We start from the raw sequence: 19,965 nt of genomic DNA, 5'->3' as shown, positions 1-19,965 counted from the left end.
GCCCTATTTGCTTACCGATCCTGGCTCCTGCTCATGGCTGCCGGCGCTTCCCGGCTGTGATCAGGAGAAGGAACCCGGAAAGTGAGGCCATGAGCCCACGAACCCCACAGACATTATCATTATACTCAGGGGGGTCTTTTCACCACAGGGCCCAGCCATTCCTAGTTATGACACTGTCTATGGGGTCTGTGGGTTTCCTAAGGTAACCGCTTTTTTTATGTGGACTAGGTTTCCATTTGGGGGGGGGAGGTCCCCAAGCGGACTCCCCTAACCGAGACCCAGGCACAGATGTGAACCGGGCCTATAACTGCAGACTTCAGAGCTGAAATCTTCCCATATTCCCCACTTCTTTAGCGCCTGTACGCAACTTGCTCTGATAACTTTATGGCATCTGACGCAAGTTATCTGGTGTATGGAAACCAGACTGCCCGCTGCATGGTAGGCGCTTAGCTAAATACGGGGGTGTCTGTATACAGTAATAAACAGAATAGCGAGTACAGCTTTAGCATAGAAGGGTATGTTCACTACCATTGCCTTTTCCATAAAATGTAAGCTATTAAAGGATCAGAAAAACTGGAAATGACATCCGTTAAAGTCTATTGATTTCAAGATTTTTTTTTCTTTTAGTTCTTCTCCAGCTGCCTCTACTCCTTCTGCAAGAAAAAGGAAAGGTAGAAGGGACGCTTCCATTTTTTTAAAACAAATATTGAAGCCAACAAGCATTTGCTATAATGGAAGTTTTTCTTTCTGCTTTCCCATGCTCTGACAAATCAGGATAATGGAAATGAAAAGAGTAGTGTGAACACACACTAATACAGACTGTAATACAGACAGGGTATTTAATGTATTTAGAAAGTTACTCAACTTTTTATGTTGATTAATTTACCTGTAAACTATAAAAAAAAAAAGACGCTAAAAGGAAAAAAAAAATTCCATGCGAGGCACAGGGCTATTGACTGCTTTATGGTATGGATGTGTATTAAAGACAGACTTCACAATCTGCTTATAAAATGCCTTCAATCAGGAGAATTTTAGAGGCAATTTTATGAATACAGAAGAGCTGCAATGATGCAAAGATTATTATAAAAAAAAAAAAAAAAAAAAAAATCCCTCAAGCGACGCGCCAACTATTCCCAACTATCCTGGAACATAACAAACTCCGCCATCGCCGGGGCTTGCTCACAAACCTAACACACTTCATAAAATCCTCCCTGTTACAATATGTCTTACACAATTAGGCACGACACAGCAATAGAAGAAAACATTCGGTATATATTTCCCTTCTGGAGAGGTCACCAATTACATTTTCATTGAATGATGTCATCAGTTCCGCCAGCGGTTCATCCAGTAATGGGATTTCAACTCAATACTTGTGTATAAAATACTTGGAATCAGTAAACCAGGACAATTACTTCTGAGAACAGAAGAGAAAGATTCTACTGTGTTGTGTCTATTACGAGTAAGAACAAAAAAACATATTATTAAAGGAAATGCAGATGAAGAGGAGCCTGATCTGATCTGCACACGAAGACTAGGTGCAACATAGTGGAAGTCTTCAAGATCGCACATCTCAGCTTCTCTTGTGTAGCTGCAAGTAGATTTTATATCTTGGGATGAGTATTTATTATATGAATATTGCCAATGGTCAGAGAGGTCTCACAATACCAGGATTTGGGATGCCTAAAGACTAAAAAGAGGTCCTAAGGCACCAGGATCAATGCAGCCAAAGGTAAAAGGGGTCGTGTGGGATAAAATGATATTTCTACTCTAAGCTAAAGAACCTCCCCAGTCTACCTTCAAGATTTCTTAAGTTTACAAAAAATGGATATTTACCTAGTCATGTTATCGCCACAGACACATTTTCAGATTTTCCAATGACGTTCCGTTTCCAGAAATGAAACATCACCTATACTATGACCCCATCATACTTACCGGTCTTCCTGTCCGAATATTCTATGCACAGGACATCACAGGGACTGGCTCCTCCTCTTCTTTACGTCTGCCAGCTGCCCATGCTGTGGAGCCAAAGAGGCGGCTACAGCACGCGCCAGCAATACAGCTGTATTGCACAGGCAGACGTCAAGAAGAGGAGAAGCTGGCCGTACAGAAGAAAGTGATGTCCTATGCCCAGATGACAGAACAGGAACACAGGTAAGGGTGATGGGTGGGAGGTTGAGTTAGTTGAGAAGGGTTAGTAGTGGGCAGGATAATATGGAAACAAGGAAGTGGATGTGCGGGAGTGGGAGGGAGTTAGTGTGAATCAGCTCAAAGTGAAGTGCAAGGCATCATGGTAGTTGCAGGAAAACAGAACAGGAAGCTATCCATGTAAATAAATGCAGAAGATGCCAGGAGCTCACAGAGACACCCAGAAATCACTCAAAACACTGCTAAAGGTATTTGGTTGCACTTATTAACCTATTAAAAACACTGATCTTTTTCTAAAACAATTTTTTTCTCTTTAAAAGATGTCTGAAAGCGGCAGGAACAAAGTTATCTAAAGACTAAAGAGGACTATAGGAGAGATCATCCATAATGCCAAAATAGTATAAGGATAGGGTTTATTTGGCATTGCGTTCATTAATCCACTGTACTACATAGGAGGTAGTATGTTCTGGTTTGCCACACCAGTGATTCACTGACCCCTCTATTAAACTTAACAGATCTTGACCACTGCTTGGTTGCCACACTAGCCTACACTAACCCTCAATTATTGGACTACTACTATGTACGGATATCAAATCTTGTCATGCAGAACATCACCCCAAGCTCCAGCCAAATGTGTCTCATCACTCACATTTAGGACAGAGATGAAGAGCAGCTGCACAATACGATAGCCCCAGCAATTCTATCTGCCGACCCGACGCTGGCTGTAAACTTTCACTAACTGACGGTCAAACACTTGTTCAGCCGATAGCTATTCTTCCCAACTCCTCCATACATGTGCGCGCCTGTCTTGACCTAGCAAAATTGTGTTCTCACTGGGGAGCAGAGTAAAGCTGACCATATACATTACATGAACTTTGTCTTATCCAGAAGATTATTTAATATCTAAGGGGGTCTCCTAACACTTCCCAATGGCAAATTCTGGGGGAGATACAGAATAGGAAAGCTGGATTTTATCCGGCCAATATTTTGTACTTGGGAGCATAACCTCTGCCAGACACTTCTTTTCTCTCCTCTCTCTAGACAGAATGCTAAACTGTCAGCAGGGCTATTATATATATATATATATATATATATATATATATATATATATATATATATATATTTGTGTATGAACAAGAATAAGCCAGTCAACAACCTCAAGGGTCGCTTACCTCCTAGGAAAACAAAATATCAGGCGTGTGTAAATCCTTCCTTCCTCAGAATCTGTTGGGAAGATTTGGCACAGCCAATCCCATACACCTAAAATGGATTACCAGGCCTACTGAATATGTATATGGGACCTTCATTTCCTTTTCTATCCCCCCCCCCCACTGGAAAAAAAAGAAGTCAGATTAGCCAGTGAAATATCCACAGAAGGACCCTGTCTGTCCGCTTGAGAAGTCGGACATCTTCTCTTGCGGACAGGGAAGGACGGGCACGGAGTGCAAAAGAACGCACCCGATGCCCATTCAAGTGAATGTCAGGTGTCACGGACACAGCTCGTGTCCGCTCCTAGTGTCCGTGACAGATTTTGAGCGGACACTACATGTCTGACACCGACGGTAGTGTGAACGCCCCCTATCTTAAGGGGGCTGTCAACAACTGTAACCACTTGTTAAATGCTCCCACTGAAAGCAGGGACAAGTGGGTCAACTTCTGAGTGTGAACATTAGATCTCTTCTGTATTGTTTGACAACAGAACAGACTGGCTGTATCGCCATATTTCACCTGCAGTGGTCAACTCTATAAAACACTGTCTGTGCCATGCACTGGTTGTAAAGATGCCCTACTCTGAGCCACATCCCCATTACAGTTTCCCTGAAGAGGTCCTTTAACTTTGTCAACTCCAAAGTGTGACAAAGTTCCACAGAATTCACAGTCTTTTGGAATAGTGAGCTCCTGACTGTGCAAACACACCCCATGCCAAGGTGCCACCCTCCTCCTCCTTTCCTCATCTTGGAAATTTCTGATAGGGGCAAGGAGTTGTAAAGCAAAAATCCTGTCTTGTCCAAGGTAATAAGTAAATTTGGTCTTGTGATTGAAGGAAAATAATAGCCCCAATCCTGGCTTATATCAGACATTATAAATGTATAAATGTACATACACAAACAATAAAACACCCGATGATATAAACATAAGCACTACAATTCACGAATGATACAGACCTAAACAATATATTCAATAATGATATATAAACAAGTGGGGCATCTTTCATCACCCCCACTAATCAGCTGCTTATTGAGACCCCAGGTTCAGGTAGGTGCTGCGGCCTCATCGCAGAAAACCCAAACAAAGCATCATAAATTTTATAGTGGCAGTGCATGATATTGCAGCTCAGTCCAGTTACTTGAATGGGACTGAGCTGGCAATCGAAGAGGCAAAACATATTTTGTCCTACCGCAGACAAAGCACAGCAGGGAGGCTCCTGCTCCAGCCAGTTGTCTGACAGAGGACAGTGCAGAGGAGGACATGACTAATCTCCCAGAACATGGATTTCTTTATTATATGGGAAAAGAATAGATGAAGAAAACAAGAGCTGGGATTTTTTTTTTATTCTACTTTTGTGTTTAGAACATAAATTCAAAATTTAAATCCCGTCCTTGTCAAGTCAAGTTACTAATTCGATTGTATGGTGAACACACCCTTGAAGACTTCCCCTTTGCTTGGAAAGAAATGTTGGAGCCCCCATTTAATTAAAGGGAAAAAATAAAATAAAAGTATAAAAAAGAAAATATACAGAAAGAAAAAGCGTTTTTTCGCAAATTGCTCCATAACGTGCATCTGTTTATGGCTAAACATTTCTGGTTAGAAATGTTTTATTTATCTCAAGTCATTTTATTGAAACCAATAAAAGGTTGGAGATTTTCAACTAACTTCCAATCTAGTATGAAATCATAACAGCTGCCCTACCTAATTCAATGCGAGCATTGCCCGGAGATACATTGTGACTGAATCCCAATAAGCAATTGCTATAAACACCCCAGATGGCTAATTTTATCACAGGACACATCGACTCCGTATTCCAATCCTGCCTTTTATTTTTTTTTACAGCTCACAAACAGCAGAAAGAGAGTTTAGGGAATGTGGGGAGGGGGGGAGGGGCTGTATAGTGGAAGAAAGGGGGGGAATGAAGAGGCACAGACAAAATGTCAAACCACTAAAGCAACAGCGAGGGTTTTTTTTATGCTCGGTAAACACAACTGTTTGCTTAGATCTCCACTGGAGGGCTTTATGGATGGGCACATTTCGAAGGAAGGTAGAGCAAAACGTCAATAGTCCAAAGACAAGGAGATGATTTAATAAGCAGTAGGGAGAGACGGCAAGTCAACTTTCAAGCCCTTCGAAAAGCAAGCAATGGGATGCGATTTTCAGTGGCTGGCTGGCGGCTGCGATCTGGACTATGTGACAGCTAAGGAAGAGAGACAGCCAGCACTTTTTAATAGTTTTAGAGACAGACATGGTGACGGAGCCAAGCCAGAGTGATAATCCATGACAAATCTGCTGCGAAGCTGGCACATGTCCTCACCAGGACGCACGCTGCCGCCTTAAAGAGCACCTGTCAGCTTTCTGGACAGGTCTGTTTTTGGAAATATCTACCAAATTACAAGTGTCTGTTAAAGAATCAACATTTGCTTAAATAGCAATCCCTAAACTTACACCTGTTACTGGAATGACTCTTGCTACAAGCAGATAGATAATAGAATAGGGCAGTTCTGGAGAGATCAAACGTACCACCTTTTGTCTGGAGGGAGAAGATGACACACAATGGGATCCTGCTTTGTACTAAAGATACATATGCTTATAAAGAGCGCAACGTTTCAGACTATGAATATAAGTGAATTGCTTTGTAAGTTTTTTCCCCTTATATTACAGGAGTATAATAATGAAGAGGGGCCTAGACGCCTTTCCTGAAAGTAAGAATATCATAGGTTATGGGAGCTAGTAATGCTTGTGATAGGATGTAGATCAAAGGACTCAGCCCAATTGCCACTATTGAAATTGTGAAAGTTTTTTTTTTTCCTTTCAAGGGACCATTTGTGTCAGTCACATGGGGTTTTTGGCTTTGGATAAACTTAATGGGGTATTCTCATCTCAAAGGTCTTATCTATACTGGTAGCTTATGTCAAGACAAGTCAATGTACAGTAGTATCTATCTACTCGTGAACTTTGCCTCGTCGTCCTCACAGCAGCGCAGCACACAGTGATTTACCTGCTGCATTCGGACTATAGGACGCATCCCCATTTTCCTCCCATATTTGGGATAAAAAAATGCGTCTTATAGTCCGAAAAATAAGGTATATTTCTTTAGAAATCGTGCTTTGCTTGCCTGCTATGTGAAGTTATTAATCCAATTATTTACACAGCGTTTTGATAGCCACGGACCTGTGAGATAAGACAGGTGACGTCACTCGCTGCTCTGCCGGCAGGACAATCAGTTCAGCTAATTGCAGTTGGCTGATAAATCACAGTCCGTTATCTCTCTATGTAAGCACACAGATAACACAGAGTCCATTTTCTATAAGCATTTGCATATTATCTGATCTGCATAAGTATTGTGATACTTCATAGTGTCCTATTTAGCAAGCTGGGGAGGGGGGGGGGAATACAGGAAGTGAGAAGACGATGAAACCGTGAGATGGAAAAACCCCTTTAATAGGTTGACTTGATGAACTTGTGTCTTTATCCAGCCTCATCTTACTATGTTAATAGCAGGTCAGTGAGGTTAGCTGTTTGTGGCAAGTGACACTGTACCAGAAGTAGCACAGTTCCATAGACTGTGTAGTGACCAAGATAATACCCAGGTCTTACAAGCTCAATGCCACTGACCTGAATAAGACTAAAGTTGTGAATGTATTGACCACCACCCATCCTCGTGATCAGTGGGATTCCCATAGGTCGGACCCTCACCAGTCACTTATTCCCTATCGTGTGAAATAGGTTTAAAAAAATCAAGCTCTGCTTGTACTAGGTTTTATGGTCTTGTTTCACGAGGGTCCATTGGTCTCCAAGTTGGCCGTTTTTGAATGGGTTTCAACAAATCGTAATGTATACTACTGACCAATTAAGGGGGTGATGTTAACTTTCCAGTAAACTTTGAGGCAAGAATAGTTATCTGTCCATGGGTTGTATCTAGCATTGTTGTTGTACCAAATTCCCTTTAATGGGGCTGAGCTGCAATACAACATGAAACCTGTGGACAGGTGGGACAATGTTTCCGCAGTCAAGTTTTTCCAATCCCTTTAACACTTTTCCTCTTTCCTAAAAGCTGTGTCAATCCACCTAAGGCTTTACCTGTCTGCAATAATTGAAAGCAAGGGGACATTGGGAAGAAGGTTATGACTATTAAGAGTAGTGGGGGGAAAAGACAACTTTGGGCCCATCAAAAGGTAAACAGTAAAAGCGGGTGGTGGAAATGGCAGCTTTGGGCTAATATAGTCTGGGATCAATGAATACAATGGCATGAACCAGTAAGTAAGTGTTTTCTGTAGGATTCCCAGGTGACTTACACAATGCACAGGTGCTATTTGCTGGTTGTACCAAAGTACAAAAAGTTCTGCAGCGCCTGAAGAGTGGCAAAGGGTTAAATGCAGACAGATTGTGCTGTTCTGAGGCGTCGCCCATCCGTCTCGGCGTACATTTTCCCTAGTTTCTCATAAAGAAATGGAATGTATCGTTTGCGCGACACGGATGACTATAGATTTCAATTTACAGGTTTATGACTCGAGTATCAGCTTTTATTGTTAATGAAATTAAAAAGCTGTGATTGACTTAAAAAAAAGAAAAAAAAAAAACGTTCATGGCTATAAGAGAGCAGCGGGGGTGTAATATATTACCAGGCTGAGGATGAAGGGCTCCTGATACAGTACAACACTAGAGATGGCTGTGAGCAGGCAATGAAAAGTTATCGTATTTTGGATTCTGACAGAACAGCAAAAAAGGTACAAAAAGCAAAAAAAGATAATTAATGACTATTTACAATGAGACGTCACTGTGGAAGAGAGAGAAGAAGGTCTTAATTAGGATCTTCGGCGCGCTGCCGGCGTCGCGCTCCACACGGGGTATAATTAGCTGCAAATCAGACAGTTGCTGAGTTATAACCTACAATCCTTTGATTTGTGACACTGTAATAAAACAGGTAGTGCACAACCTTCGTGGTGAGTCTCTGAACCAAGGTAGACAGATGGCGTAGCTGGGGAAGACGCGCTGCTGCGACTTTGTCGGGTTCTCGATATTGGTTATTGCAACATATTTTCCATATGAAAACAGTGCGGTGACAGCTACGACTAAACAATAAAGAATATTTAGCTGGAGAAGCCATGAGCGCTGTCGTAAAATGTGATACCGGTTGAAATAAATTAAAGAGACAGTAATAGTAAAAATGTGGCATGTGAAAACGCACAGTGTTATTTATTAAAGCTCCGCCAGTGAGGGGAGAGGCTGTATACCACTCTGTCTCTGATCCTGACACTTCCATGGGGAGAATTTCAATGGGATTTTGAATGAGGTTGGAGGGTGACAGATTTTTTTATTTTTTTAAAAATCCTTTATTTGATGTGAAAATAGAGTCTGTGTGATAGATGGCAAAGCTATGAAAATGGAAGTATATCTTTGACAGGTGGAGAGCCACAGGTTTAAGAAGTTTGCTTCAAACTGCATCATATCCATAGGTAAGAGAGTAACGGGAGATATGACTCAATCACTCAAAAGTCTATGGCCATTTCGTTTTTAGGACTATGAAAGAGAGGGGTATTTTTTTTTAAATAACATTTTGCCCACAAAAACAAACCTATGCAAAATTTACCTTGGGGTTTGTCCTTTGTTGAAGTCGCCTCTCTTCTCGTTCTCTCTGTAACCTCTCAAACTCCTCTTGGATCTCAGCTGCCGTCCGCTTCCTCTCCACTACCTTTATAGGAGAGAAAAACCGTAACATATATAAGCATAATACATAGAATGTGAGGTATGAAGTACAATGTGGTATTCTTCTGATGACCTCTTGCTCCAGGATCTAACAGACATAAATTATGGTCATTTACTACCCCTGAAGTCATAGCCAGCTATTCTACACATTCAGCAAAACACAATGCTACAAAGATGTATGAAGAATAAATCAAGTTTCTGGGCCCCAGCACACAGGGCCCCCAGAGATTAAATACATATCATAATATATTAATACATTAGGGCTCTATTAACATATCAGAGGTTTTATAAAACCTCAGGGGACTTTAAAAACAACAAAAAAAATACTTTAAAAATTATATAATATATCTATCTATCTAAACGTTGAATAACCAGAATAAAAACACTAGGCTCACATCTGTGCCAGGAAGTCTCTTCTGGTCACGTGATAGACCATCAGACATGAATGGGCCATGAAAAAAAAAAGCAGACACTAACAGAGCCCAAGGCTCCCAATTGGCACTTTTCTGTCAGTGATGTCTGACCAATCTGCGGACACCCGATGGCAATGTGAATATAGTTTTATTAGGCCTGATTTACATCTGCGTTCGGTATTCTGTATGGGGTATCCACTAGGCGACCCCCTGAACAAAATATCAAACACATTAAAAAGCAGATAGCTAAGAAACCACACGGACCTCATAGACTATAACACAAGCAGCACTTTTCTCTCCGCATGATTTGTGCAGACACCCCCGGAAAACGCACAGACCCCATTATAGTCTATTGCGTCCGTGTGATTTCTCTGCTAACCGCTTTTTAGTGTGTTCGGTAATCGTTTCGGGGTGTCCCCAAAAGGAATACCGAACGCAGATGTGAACCAGGGCTTACTTCAGTGTAACAGAAGTGATATGGACTTTAAGACCCTTACCATTCACAAAGTTCAATTTGAAGTCACACCTAGCATCTCCTAAACGTGACAAACTAGGAAGCTCTCACTCATTTCTAAAAATATTTCTCTCCACATTATTTATTTTAATTTTTTTAAGTCATTTTAATTTTTTTTTTTTAACACTAGCCTTCCCCCCCTATTTAATGTTTTGCATTAACTTGTTTTCAATCTTTTTCATCTTATACTTTTTTTTTTGTAAGTCAAACTATTTAACAAATCTAAAAAATTCAAAAAAATAAATAGATAAAAAAAATTCTAAAATCGCTCCCTATAAAACAGGTTATCGAGCTCTGTCCTTCCAGCAAGCGCAAGCTAAACGTACAGACTAATTATTTATGCCCCATAGACTCGACTATGTAAAGATGGCTCTCAGGGCACATCTGAAAATGAGCAGCCAATCTTTCAAAGAAGCAGCTACTTGGAGAAGCGATGACCTCTCCATCCCACGGTCCACCTGAAACTTTTTGCAAAGGACGAAATAATAAAAGACAATAGTGCAGGTAATTAATGCAAAAAAAAAAAAAATCCTGAGCCCAGAGCCTTTTGTCTAAATATCCTTATCTTTAGGAGACACTAATGAGTGTGATAGAAAAATGCCTGCAATAGACACTACAAATCTCAAACTGTACATTAAGCAGATTATATCTAACAGATATAGCAAACGGTTCGTACTTGGCCCATTTCCCTCATCTTTTCCTGCCAAATCCGAGCGACAGAAAGAGAATCCTATTTTTAGAAGGACAATTTCTGAAAATCAGCGGCGCTCAGATTTATCACTCGGCTGGTATTTCATTTCCAATGTTATCTCTCCAAGACCAATAAAATAAAGGCCTGGTTCAGAGTCAAATTATAGATAATCCGCTAACTTATTCAGTTAGCTTAAATCAATTTTATAGACTCCAGGTTTACTAATGCTGGGACACAATTTATTACATATAGAAGAGGAAAACAGATATGACGGATGCGCGCATTTATTACCATTCATTACAGCTGTTGTGTTTGTTTAAAAGGCAAATGACACCCTGTAAAATGGGTTTATTTCCCTTTAAAAGTCATATTATAGCATCTATTATGAGCTTTATTTAAGTATATTAACATCTTGAAATAATATAACAAGGCTAGGTGGTTTTTATTCAGAAGCAGTGCCCCCTTGTCCACAGGCTGTTTCCGGTACTGCAGCTTTTACACGGAGAAGGTTTTCATGCTAAAAATAAGGTGATCTATCCATATTAGTGGTGGTCTGACATCCTGATACACTGAACCAATAATCTGTTCTCAGCAGTTGATATTCAGAAAATGGAGCAGGAAGTAGACAGCTCTGTTCTCAGTGTAGTGGCCAGACAAGGTACTGCAGATCAGCTGTCATTTATTTTGAATGGAATCTAAGCTGCAGTGACTCAGGTCCGCCACTGCACAAAGAACAGACCTGCCTACTTCCTGTGTTAGCTGCTAACAGCTATTCAATATGGGTAACCGGTATTAAACTCCAAGAGATCTGATATTACTGACCTATATTTATAATAAGTCACCAATATTTTTATCCTGGAAAATCCCTATAAAGGTTGACAGCACATGTTGTGAGTTTTTACAGTAGCAGTGAAGTGGATGGGATTTAAGAAAATCCTATGTACATACAATGTAACATATAACCCATCACGAAATGTTCCGCAGAGCAGGTTTAGAAATTACAGCATATTATTTATTGCTGCGGATTGTACACTAGTTTGGACTACAAATGTTGAAAACAGCTTTAGCTGAAGGGTTAAATAAGATCTTTCACAATCTCTACCTCTTAGATTTTGTTAAGTGCTACTCCAAGGTTTCCAGCACAATTTGATTTTTTTCTGTAGCCCCCCACCCTTCCTGAGCAATACGTGCAATTATGTGTTTTGCTTGTACTGTCAGGTGGGCAGTATCACGCAAGGGCAGGCAAGGGGATGTGATTGAGAGCTCTAATCAGAGGCAGCTAGTGTCAGAGCTCAGAATCACACCCCTTGTCTGCTCCTGTCTGACACCACCCTCTTCATAGTGCAGAGCCTAAACAGCATGTGAGGCACCAAAACTAACAGCACTTATTGCTTGGGAACGGTGGGAACTAGAGAAAAAATTCCAACTGTGTCATATTCAGTAGAGTAGCACCAAAAGATGTCTGAACTTGTCGGAAGTGATGAAAAGTCCTCCTCTTAAATCTGCAGGAAAACCAGCTAATTTTTGATCATCTCTCTAGAATGGCTAACAGAGGAATATCTCAAATGGAGGCCATGACATCCACATGCATCTTCCTGAGACAAGCCCTTAAATATGGATGAAACCATCCAATACTGTTGTTTAGGACCCCCCCTTCCTAGCCTGTTAGAATGCAGTTTTTACTGTGGCAGTGGGGCAGCTCTCAAGGGGTGATGGGGACTGTAGAGCTCCTCAGTGCCAGGACAGAGCGGCATCTAGACAGCACTCTTCTAATTACAGTATATAAAAGGTCTTCATTGTGGTTGTTATTGCAGTCAATTAAGAGGCTTAGAATAAGAGCAGACGTAGTAACGTCTAATGAAATGTAAGGGTTTAATAGACTGGGCTTTGTATTACCATTATTTTCAGCTCAGGAATAATAATAAAAATCTCTCTATATTAAATATACAGTCAAATCCTCCCATCCGGGTTTATTGAAAATGTCTGACCACAGGACGTAGCACTGGTACATCAGCATTTTACCAGACGGGAGGTTTGTGTCCTCACAAGGTGCCTTCTTCTCCTTTAGGCTCTATTCACACAAACATTAAAAACAAAGAAGTCTGTGGAACTATCCAAATGCCTGTCCTTGTGACAGTCCATGTGAAAGGTCCATCCAAAAAATGAAACCTGTCCTATTTTAGCCACTTTTCAAAGATCCATGAATAAACTCTAGTTTCTGTGAGATCTGTGACTAAAGATGCAAATATCCACTAAAAATGGAAATTTCATCAATTTTTCTTGACCTATTTCAAACACAGACGTCTGAATAAAGCCTTAGATGGCATGAACAATGTAAAGAACAACAATAAAAACCTAATTTTTTTTTCCACGCTGATTTTACATCCATGTTCACAAATCCCTCATGGTCTTACAGCTTCATGGCTAATTATAAAACAATTTTTCATCATTGAATAATACAGGTGAATATAGGAAACTATGTAATATATCTTATTATAGAAATATGCTTCCTTTGTCACAAAGTGTCTTCTTACATAGAAGTCTATGTAAAGGGGAGGAGGGAATGAGGCTGCTGGAGTAAAACAGCTCTTTTGACACTATTATATCTTGCAATATAAAGCTGTAACATTGTACAAATTATGGCAATAAATCTATTACCAATCTGTAAGCCACCCCATCCTCCTCCTCCATAGACTTCTTGGGTGAGGTTTGATATAGCTACAGGTATTATTATTGCTAAGATTTTGAGCATAGAGAAGGAAAGCAGCCTAATACTTGTTGGAAACATATTTCTTTAATAAGAAACAAGGTTTCTTATATTTACCTGTATTATTCATTTATGAAAAGTTGTTTTATAATAATACGCTTTAACCATCTTCAGATATGATGGCATAGGCACTCTCGCCTCTCTGTACATGACGTAGACACAAACATTCCGGCTTCCCTTTATATGATGTATGCACAGATACTACTGTCTTCCTCTAGATTGCGTAGGAATAGATAGTAACTCTTCCATGTAACGGATATAGGTACAGATACTACTGTCTTCGTCTAGATTGTGTAGGAATAGATAGTACTGCTTCCACGTAAATGATGTAGGCACAGATACTACTGTCTTCCTCTAGATTGTGTAGGAATAGATGGTACTGCTTCCATGTAAATGATATAGGCACAGATACTACTGTCTTCTTCTAGATTGTGTAGGAATAGATAGTACTGCTTCCCTGTATATGATGTAGGCACAGAAACTACTGTCTTCGTCTAGATTGTGTAGGAATAGATAGTACTGCTTCCATGTAAATGATGTAGGCACAGATACTACTGTCTTCCTCTAGATTGTCTAGAAATAGATAGTACTGCTTCCATGTAACTGATATAGGTACAGATACTACTGCCTTCGTCTACATTGTGTAGGAATAGATAGTACTGCTTCCATGTAAATGATGTAGGCACAGATACTACTGTCTTCCTCTAGATTGTGTAGGAATAGATAGTAATGCTTCCATGTAACTGATATAGGTACAGATACTACTGTCTTCTTCTAGATTGTGTAGGAATAGATAGTACTGCTTCCCTGTATATGATGTAGGCACAGATACTACTGTCTTCCTCTAGATTGTGTAGGAATAGATGGTACTGCTTCCATGTAAATGATGTAGGCACAGATACTACTGTCTTCCTCTCGATGGTGTAAGCATAGATAGTACTGCTTTCATGTACCTGATGTAGCCAGATATTATGGTCCTCCTGTAAACTACGTAGGCACAGATAGTACTACTTCTCTGTAACACAGATTGTATTCCCACCCTGATGTAGGTACATACTGCCATCCTGCTTCTCCTTGTAGATGATGCTGTTTTTCCTTATAAATGATGTAGCCTCTTCTTAGAACTAGTTTACAGCTCCTGCAGATCGTTTGCCTTTCTATGCTATGCTGTAATGACATATACAAGTTTAGCCACACATCCTCTACAAATCAGGGCAGGGACACAAACATTACCAAGGAAAATGGTAACGCCCACCTGTCAATTTATTCATAAACATAATGCAGCAACAGCACAATGGAAAGTTATGACAGATACTCCAAAATGTTATGGGGAACAAGTATTTACTAAACCAGACATGTCAGAATTGGTGCCAGGTCCTTCCTAAGGTCACAGTGATCTCTCCCGCCAGAACGTGGGCAAGGGCTGCGAGATAACAGTCAGGCCAAGATTTGTTGTACAGCATCGCAAGAGTTTAACCTTTACAAGGGAGAATTAATAACTCTAAATTACGTTATCCCTGACAGTTTTGGTGACATACTGGAGAGGAAGAAAGAAAAAAAAAGGAAAAAAGATGCTGGTACTTTTCATTTCAAGTCATCAAATTGTAACATGATTTACAAATTTAGGAGACGTCTTGAAGGGCTCACCGCAAGGTGAAAATGTCTGGCAGCCGTAATTCTCATCAAAACTTACAGAGACATATTGAAGTGTTTCTGCCGAGAAAAATAGACTCTTAAGATGAAGTAAACACTTGTTCTGCGTTTTGCCTGCACTTCTGGATTTCCCTGGCCGCTGCTGCCGCGTAATCTATATTTGCACAGGCTGATAATACAGACAATGCATAAAATATGGATAGCTGAAGAATGTGCAATGCATCTGTGCCGAATACAACTGGAGGCCTTCTATAAAACCTGACGTGACCCTTCGCCTTTTCTAATATATTTCTCTTCCCCAAACTAGAGCATAAAGCTATGAGGAAATGTTAAAGGGGTTGTCTCATGAAAACAGTCTTTGTCTATATGCACTTCTGGGGCATAGGGACAACACAGTGAAGGGTTTCCCATACAGGGCACTACCCCACATAAGGGAGAATGAAGAGTCACTCTGTAAGGGTAAGTTCACATGGGGTTTTTTGGTCTGGAGTCTCAGGTTCCAGACCAAAATACGGGTAGCTGCGACTGGATGCCGATGCACTCTGCTCTGGATTAGGCCCAAATGAATGAGCCTAGTTGGGAGGGAGTGTCTTCAAGCGGATGTCGCGAGGCAACTCCACCTGAAAGAATGAGCATGTCGCTTCTTTTTTCCGGGAGCTGGAACAAATGGCTCCCAGAAAAAAAGAACTGACTGGATCCCAATGATTTCAATGGGAACCGTCTTTTTGGTCAGGATTTTGAGGAAGATATGGCCTCAAAATCCTGACCAAAAACCCTGTGTGAACTTACCCTAACCATGAATTCACGCTGGCCTACAGACTGCCCACATTATACATGTAATGGCTGCTACAGGGGAAATGTATATCCCAAGCAGAAGTCATTACATAACAGCCGAGGTTCCTATAAGAAGCTTAAAAGATATGTTTAGTTATAGAAAACTCCTGATATATTATTAGGACATATCACAGCTTTCCATCCATAAGAAACCTTACTGCTGACAAACGTTGCTAAACTGGGCAAGAGAGCAGAACTGGATCCGTACGATCCATTTTATTTTTTGGGGTGTTGCTTGTGCAATAATGTTGGGCCTCTATTCGACTATTCACTGACAGCAAGTGGGAATCTCAAAGGTGAGCAACGGAAAAAGCAACATATGATAGGAAGTTAAAATTTTATTACCAGAACAATGGACAAGCCCTGTATCGCGCGTCTGTAAAGGCGACCTTGGAGATCTATGGGCACATACAGTACCTTTGCGGATGTCCTTATCTTTCTGGTGAGAAATTTAACTTTAATCCAGTATGGAAATTAGGTGGCCAGTGCCCCGAGAGCGTTCCTAATCCTGACGCTAGGTGTCTCTCATAAACCTCTGCCCTGATAGTAGTGACAGTCTTTTCCAGTCTTGCTGGTATCACCATTGAAGACTATGGAGGCACTTCTTCTCAGCTTGTGTATGTGTAAGTGTGCCCCCTGCTGTTGGCTATGGCCTCACAGACGTACTGTGTAGTTACTGCAACCAACATCAGTACACCCAGAAGAGCTTTTTCCCCATTACAGGGAGTTTACCACTCAGCTGAGAATAAATAGTGCCCGCAAGATATTTTACAGGGTAGGCATTGGGTAGGGTTTACAAGTAAGACCTTGAATGCTTGCCAGGAGTACGACCACCTTTATGGCACTTACCAGCTAATCTGCATAGCGGATTAAAGGGGTTTTACCGTTGTGTAAAAATGTGTGGCATGGGGCTGCAAATGGATGCCCAGGTCACCGCTGTGCTTCACTCCCTGTATCATCCTGATACTGAAAGAAATGGAAAACTTTGTAAAAGCAGTGGATTACTGAAGAGAAGTTTAAGCTCTTTTGTATCTTTTGCCCCCTCTGCACAACAACTGGAAAACCCCTTTAAGGGTTTGTTCACACAGAGTTTTTTGCAGGCAAATTTTTATGCAGAATCCACCTCAAAATCCACCTGAAAAAACGCCTCCCATTCATTACAATGCTAGTCACTAGTTTTTTTTTTTCCTCTAGCGTTTTTTTTTTTTTCAGCTAGCGAAAAAAAAGCAACATGACCTATGACCTATCTTCAAGTGGATTCCACCTGGAAAACCCCAAGTTAATGGGAAGTGTAAAAAATGTGACGCGGTCTTTGCAAAAACTGCCAGCGTATTTTTTTTTTTTAAGAGAAGTTTCCAGGTGCTGGAGAAAAAAAAACCTGACAAACCACAACAAAAAAACATATCATGTAAAAAAAAAAAATGCGTCAAAAGAGTTTCCTAATTCCTGAGGCTAAAGCCCCATGTTGCGGAAATGCAGCTTTTTTTGTTGCAGATTTTGTTGCGCTTTTCTGAGCCAAAAGCCAGGAGTGGATTGAGCAAAAGGGAGACGCGTAAGAACTTCCTATATATTTCCCATCCCTTTTGAAGCCATTCTTGGCTTTGGCTCAAAAAAACGCAACAAAATCTGCAACAAAAAAAAGCTGCGTTTGCAACATGGGGCCTTAGCCTGAAGCAGATTTTTTCAGCTTGCAAAAAAACTCAATGTAAACATACCCTAAAGCTACAAAGGTATGTCCGCAAAGGTTTCCGTGTGCCCTCTCGAGTACGGGAAATTGCTTGATAATTCACTTGACTTGTCTCCTTTTAAAGGTATTATCTAAACTTGCTTTTTTAAATTTAATACAAAGCTCTAAAATACCTGCATAGTCAAGGAATAAAACTATAAAGATTCTTTCAGCAGTGACCACCAGAGGAAGCTGCAGAGTCAATCGAGCACTGTATTATATTACATTGCAGTATGGCTACGTTCATATTTGCACCTGTCGCACTGACAACTTTGTCCTCCACCGCTTTCAGTTTTAAAATGATGGACCCTATTATAGTCAATGGGGTTAGTTGATCTCTTATGTAACCACAATTGTAGTGGTCTGATTGTCCGTTGGTCTGGCCCTCAGATGGACCAGAACAGTCTAAAGCCTGATGCAAGTGTGAACTTGGCATAAGCTGCCCTTTTTGGAAATAGCCGTCGGTCAAATTATCTGTGAAAATCTATATAGGAGCTCTAAAGCTCTGCATCAGTACAAGCAGCTCTGGTCACTAAGGTCCGATTCACATCTGCGTTCAGGTCACTACGTTCCCCCTATCCGCATAAGATATGCAGAGAGTAAAGTCCCACAAGCAGCACTTTTTTCTCTGCATTTTTGGTGCGGAAACCACACGGACTCCATTATAATCTATGGTGTCCGCGGGATGCCTTAGGTAACCGCTTTTTTATGCAGATAGGTTTCTGTTCGGGAGGGCCCCAAGTGGACTCCCCGAACGGAAACCTGGATGCAGATGTGAATTGGGCCTAAAGCAATGCACAAAAAATCTGCATAAAATTTTGTATATAGTAAGGAAATTCTCAATCCATTATCGTTACTACGTCTGTAACGGATGGAAGACCCTTATGTAGTATGTTAAGTTGCTCATGGCGATGTTTACAAGCCAATATAGTAATGATGTTTTAGTCAAACATAGCAGAACTGCAGCCTACCTTGAAAAAAAACATTGTTCCAGCATTCAGGGAAATTACTAGCAGTGCAATACCCTAATACAGGTGCCAGCTGTAAAGCAGTTTCATATGTGTTATACGTACCTTTTAATACAATATCTTTTGTCTGTCTTCCCTCTGCTACCTTGTAATGTTCTTTGATCAGCCGTTTATGTGCAGAAACTTCGCCATGTATTTATATCCTAACTAACTTTGTAACCCCTACAGAACTCTAACTTTCCCCTTTGAAAGCGAGAATGAAAACTTCATATCATTAAAACAATCCTAACAAGATGGTGCTTTATAAGAGAATAATGAGTCTCCAGGCAGGACTCTTTGTACTCGACGACTCGCCGGAACGGTGATTACAGAGCCTAATACACATTATTAAGAGCCGGCATTACACAACAGTTTTATAATGACGGCGGCGCTACCTGTTGGGTGCTCTATGAACAGGAGTCCTTGGGGAGGCAACAAAAACTGTATCGGAAGGGTTTTAGAAAAGCATTTGACCAAATAGCTCGATTCTTCTTGACAATGTAGTAATTAGAGCAATCTGTAAAGTATAGCTATCGGTGACCAAGCAGTTTCTATTATGTACGAAGTGGCTGTAATCCACTTAGTATATATTTGCAGAGAATTCACATCTTGCTATTGTATATTAAGATAACCAGGAGGCCGGCTATGTCTGTGCAAAGCTTTTCTGTAAAAGCTAATGGGGTTGTCCCAGACTAAATACTGGTGACCTATCATTAGCATGATATACCATGTACTAAGCTGTGCTGGGTAAGCAGTGAAGAGGTCACAGCGCTCGTCCCATCACTGCAGTCTCTTCAATCAGATGTCAGATTCCACCAATCTATTCATCCGTCACAGTAAACCCCTTTAAGATTTTAATTACCATTGTCCATTTGAAGTTCCTTGGGCTCAACAGTGGACTTGATTCTCCAATCTCTACGCATATAAAACATATTAGAGTTCACTTATGATAGCATCATATTCTGTTATCGCTGTATACACAGCTAGGCCTAGTAAGTTATTAGTGCTTCAACCCCCCAAAAAAATGAACGCTGAAGCAGAAATTGGCAACCAGTTAATCCCAATCTATTCATAGGTTGCAGATGGGTAGCAGGTAGACCAAAGTCAAGGACTGTTTAAGGTTGAGGATATTTTCAGTATTGCACGTTTTGTCTTTTGAGCGTGTCTGTCTCCATCGAAGTCTATGGAACTTAAAGTAGAAGATGAGCGGGCATTTTGGTAACTTTTATAGACGTTCACTAGTCTATGGGGAGCTCTGCCACCAAGAACCAGCAACCAAGGTTGATGAGATCCTTTT

General features: G+C 40.7%; 1 protein-coding gene across 1 annotated transcript in view; it reads right to left on the bottom strand.

Moving 5' to 3' along the window:
* DNAJC11 (DnaJ heat shock protein family (Hsp40) member C11) overlaps positions 1 to 19,965 on the bottom strand; it is a 107,679-nt gene that overhangs the window by 49,556 nt on the left and 38,158 nt on the right. Inside the window, exon 4 of the mRNA XM_075279939.1 lies at positions 8,948 to 9,049. Coding sequence (XP_075136040.1) covers positions 8,948 to 9,049 — 102 coding nt within the window. The remainder of the gene's footprint in view (positions 1 to 8,947; positions 9,050 to 19,965) is intronic.

The sequence above is a fragment of the Leptodactylus fuscus genome, chromosome 6 (assembly GCF_031893055.1).
Source record: "Leptodactylus fuscus isolate aLepFus1 chromosome 6, aLepFus1.hap2, whole genome shotgun sequence".
In the NCBI taxonomy this organism is placed as follows: domain Eukaryota; kingdom Metazoa; phylum Chordata; class Amphibia; order Anura; family Leptodactylidae; genus Leptodactylus; species Leptodactylus fuscus.
This window is presented reverse-complemented; position numbering and strand designations above follow the sequence as displayed.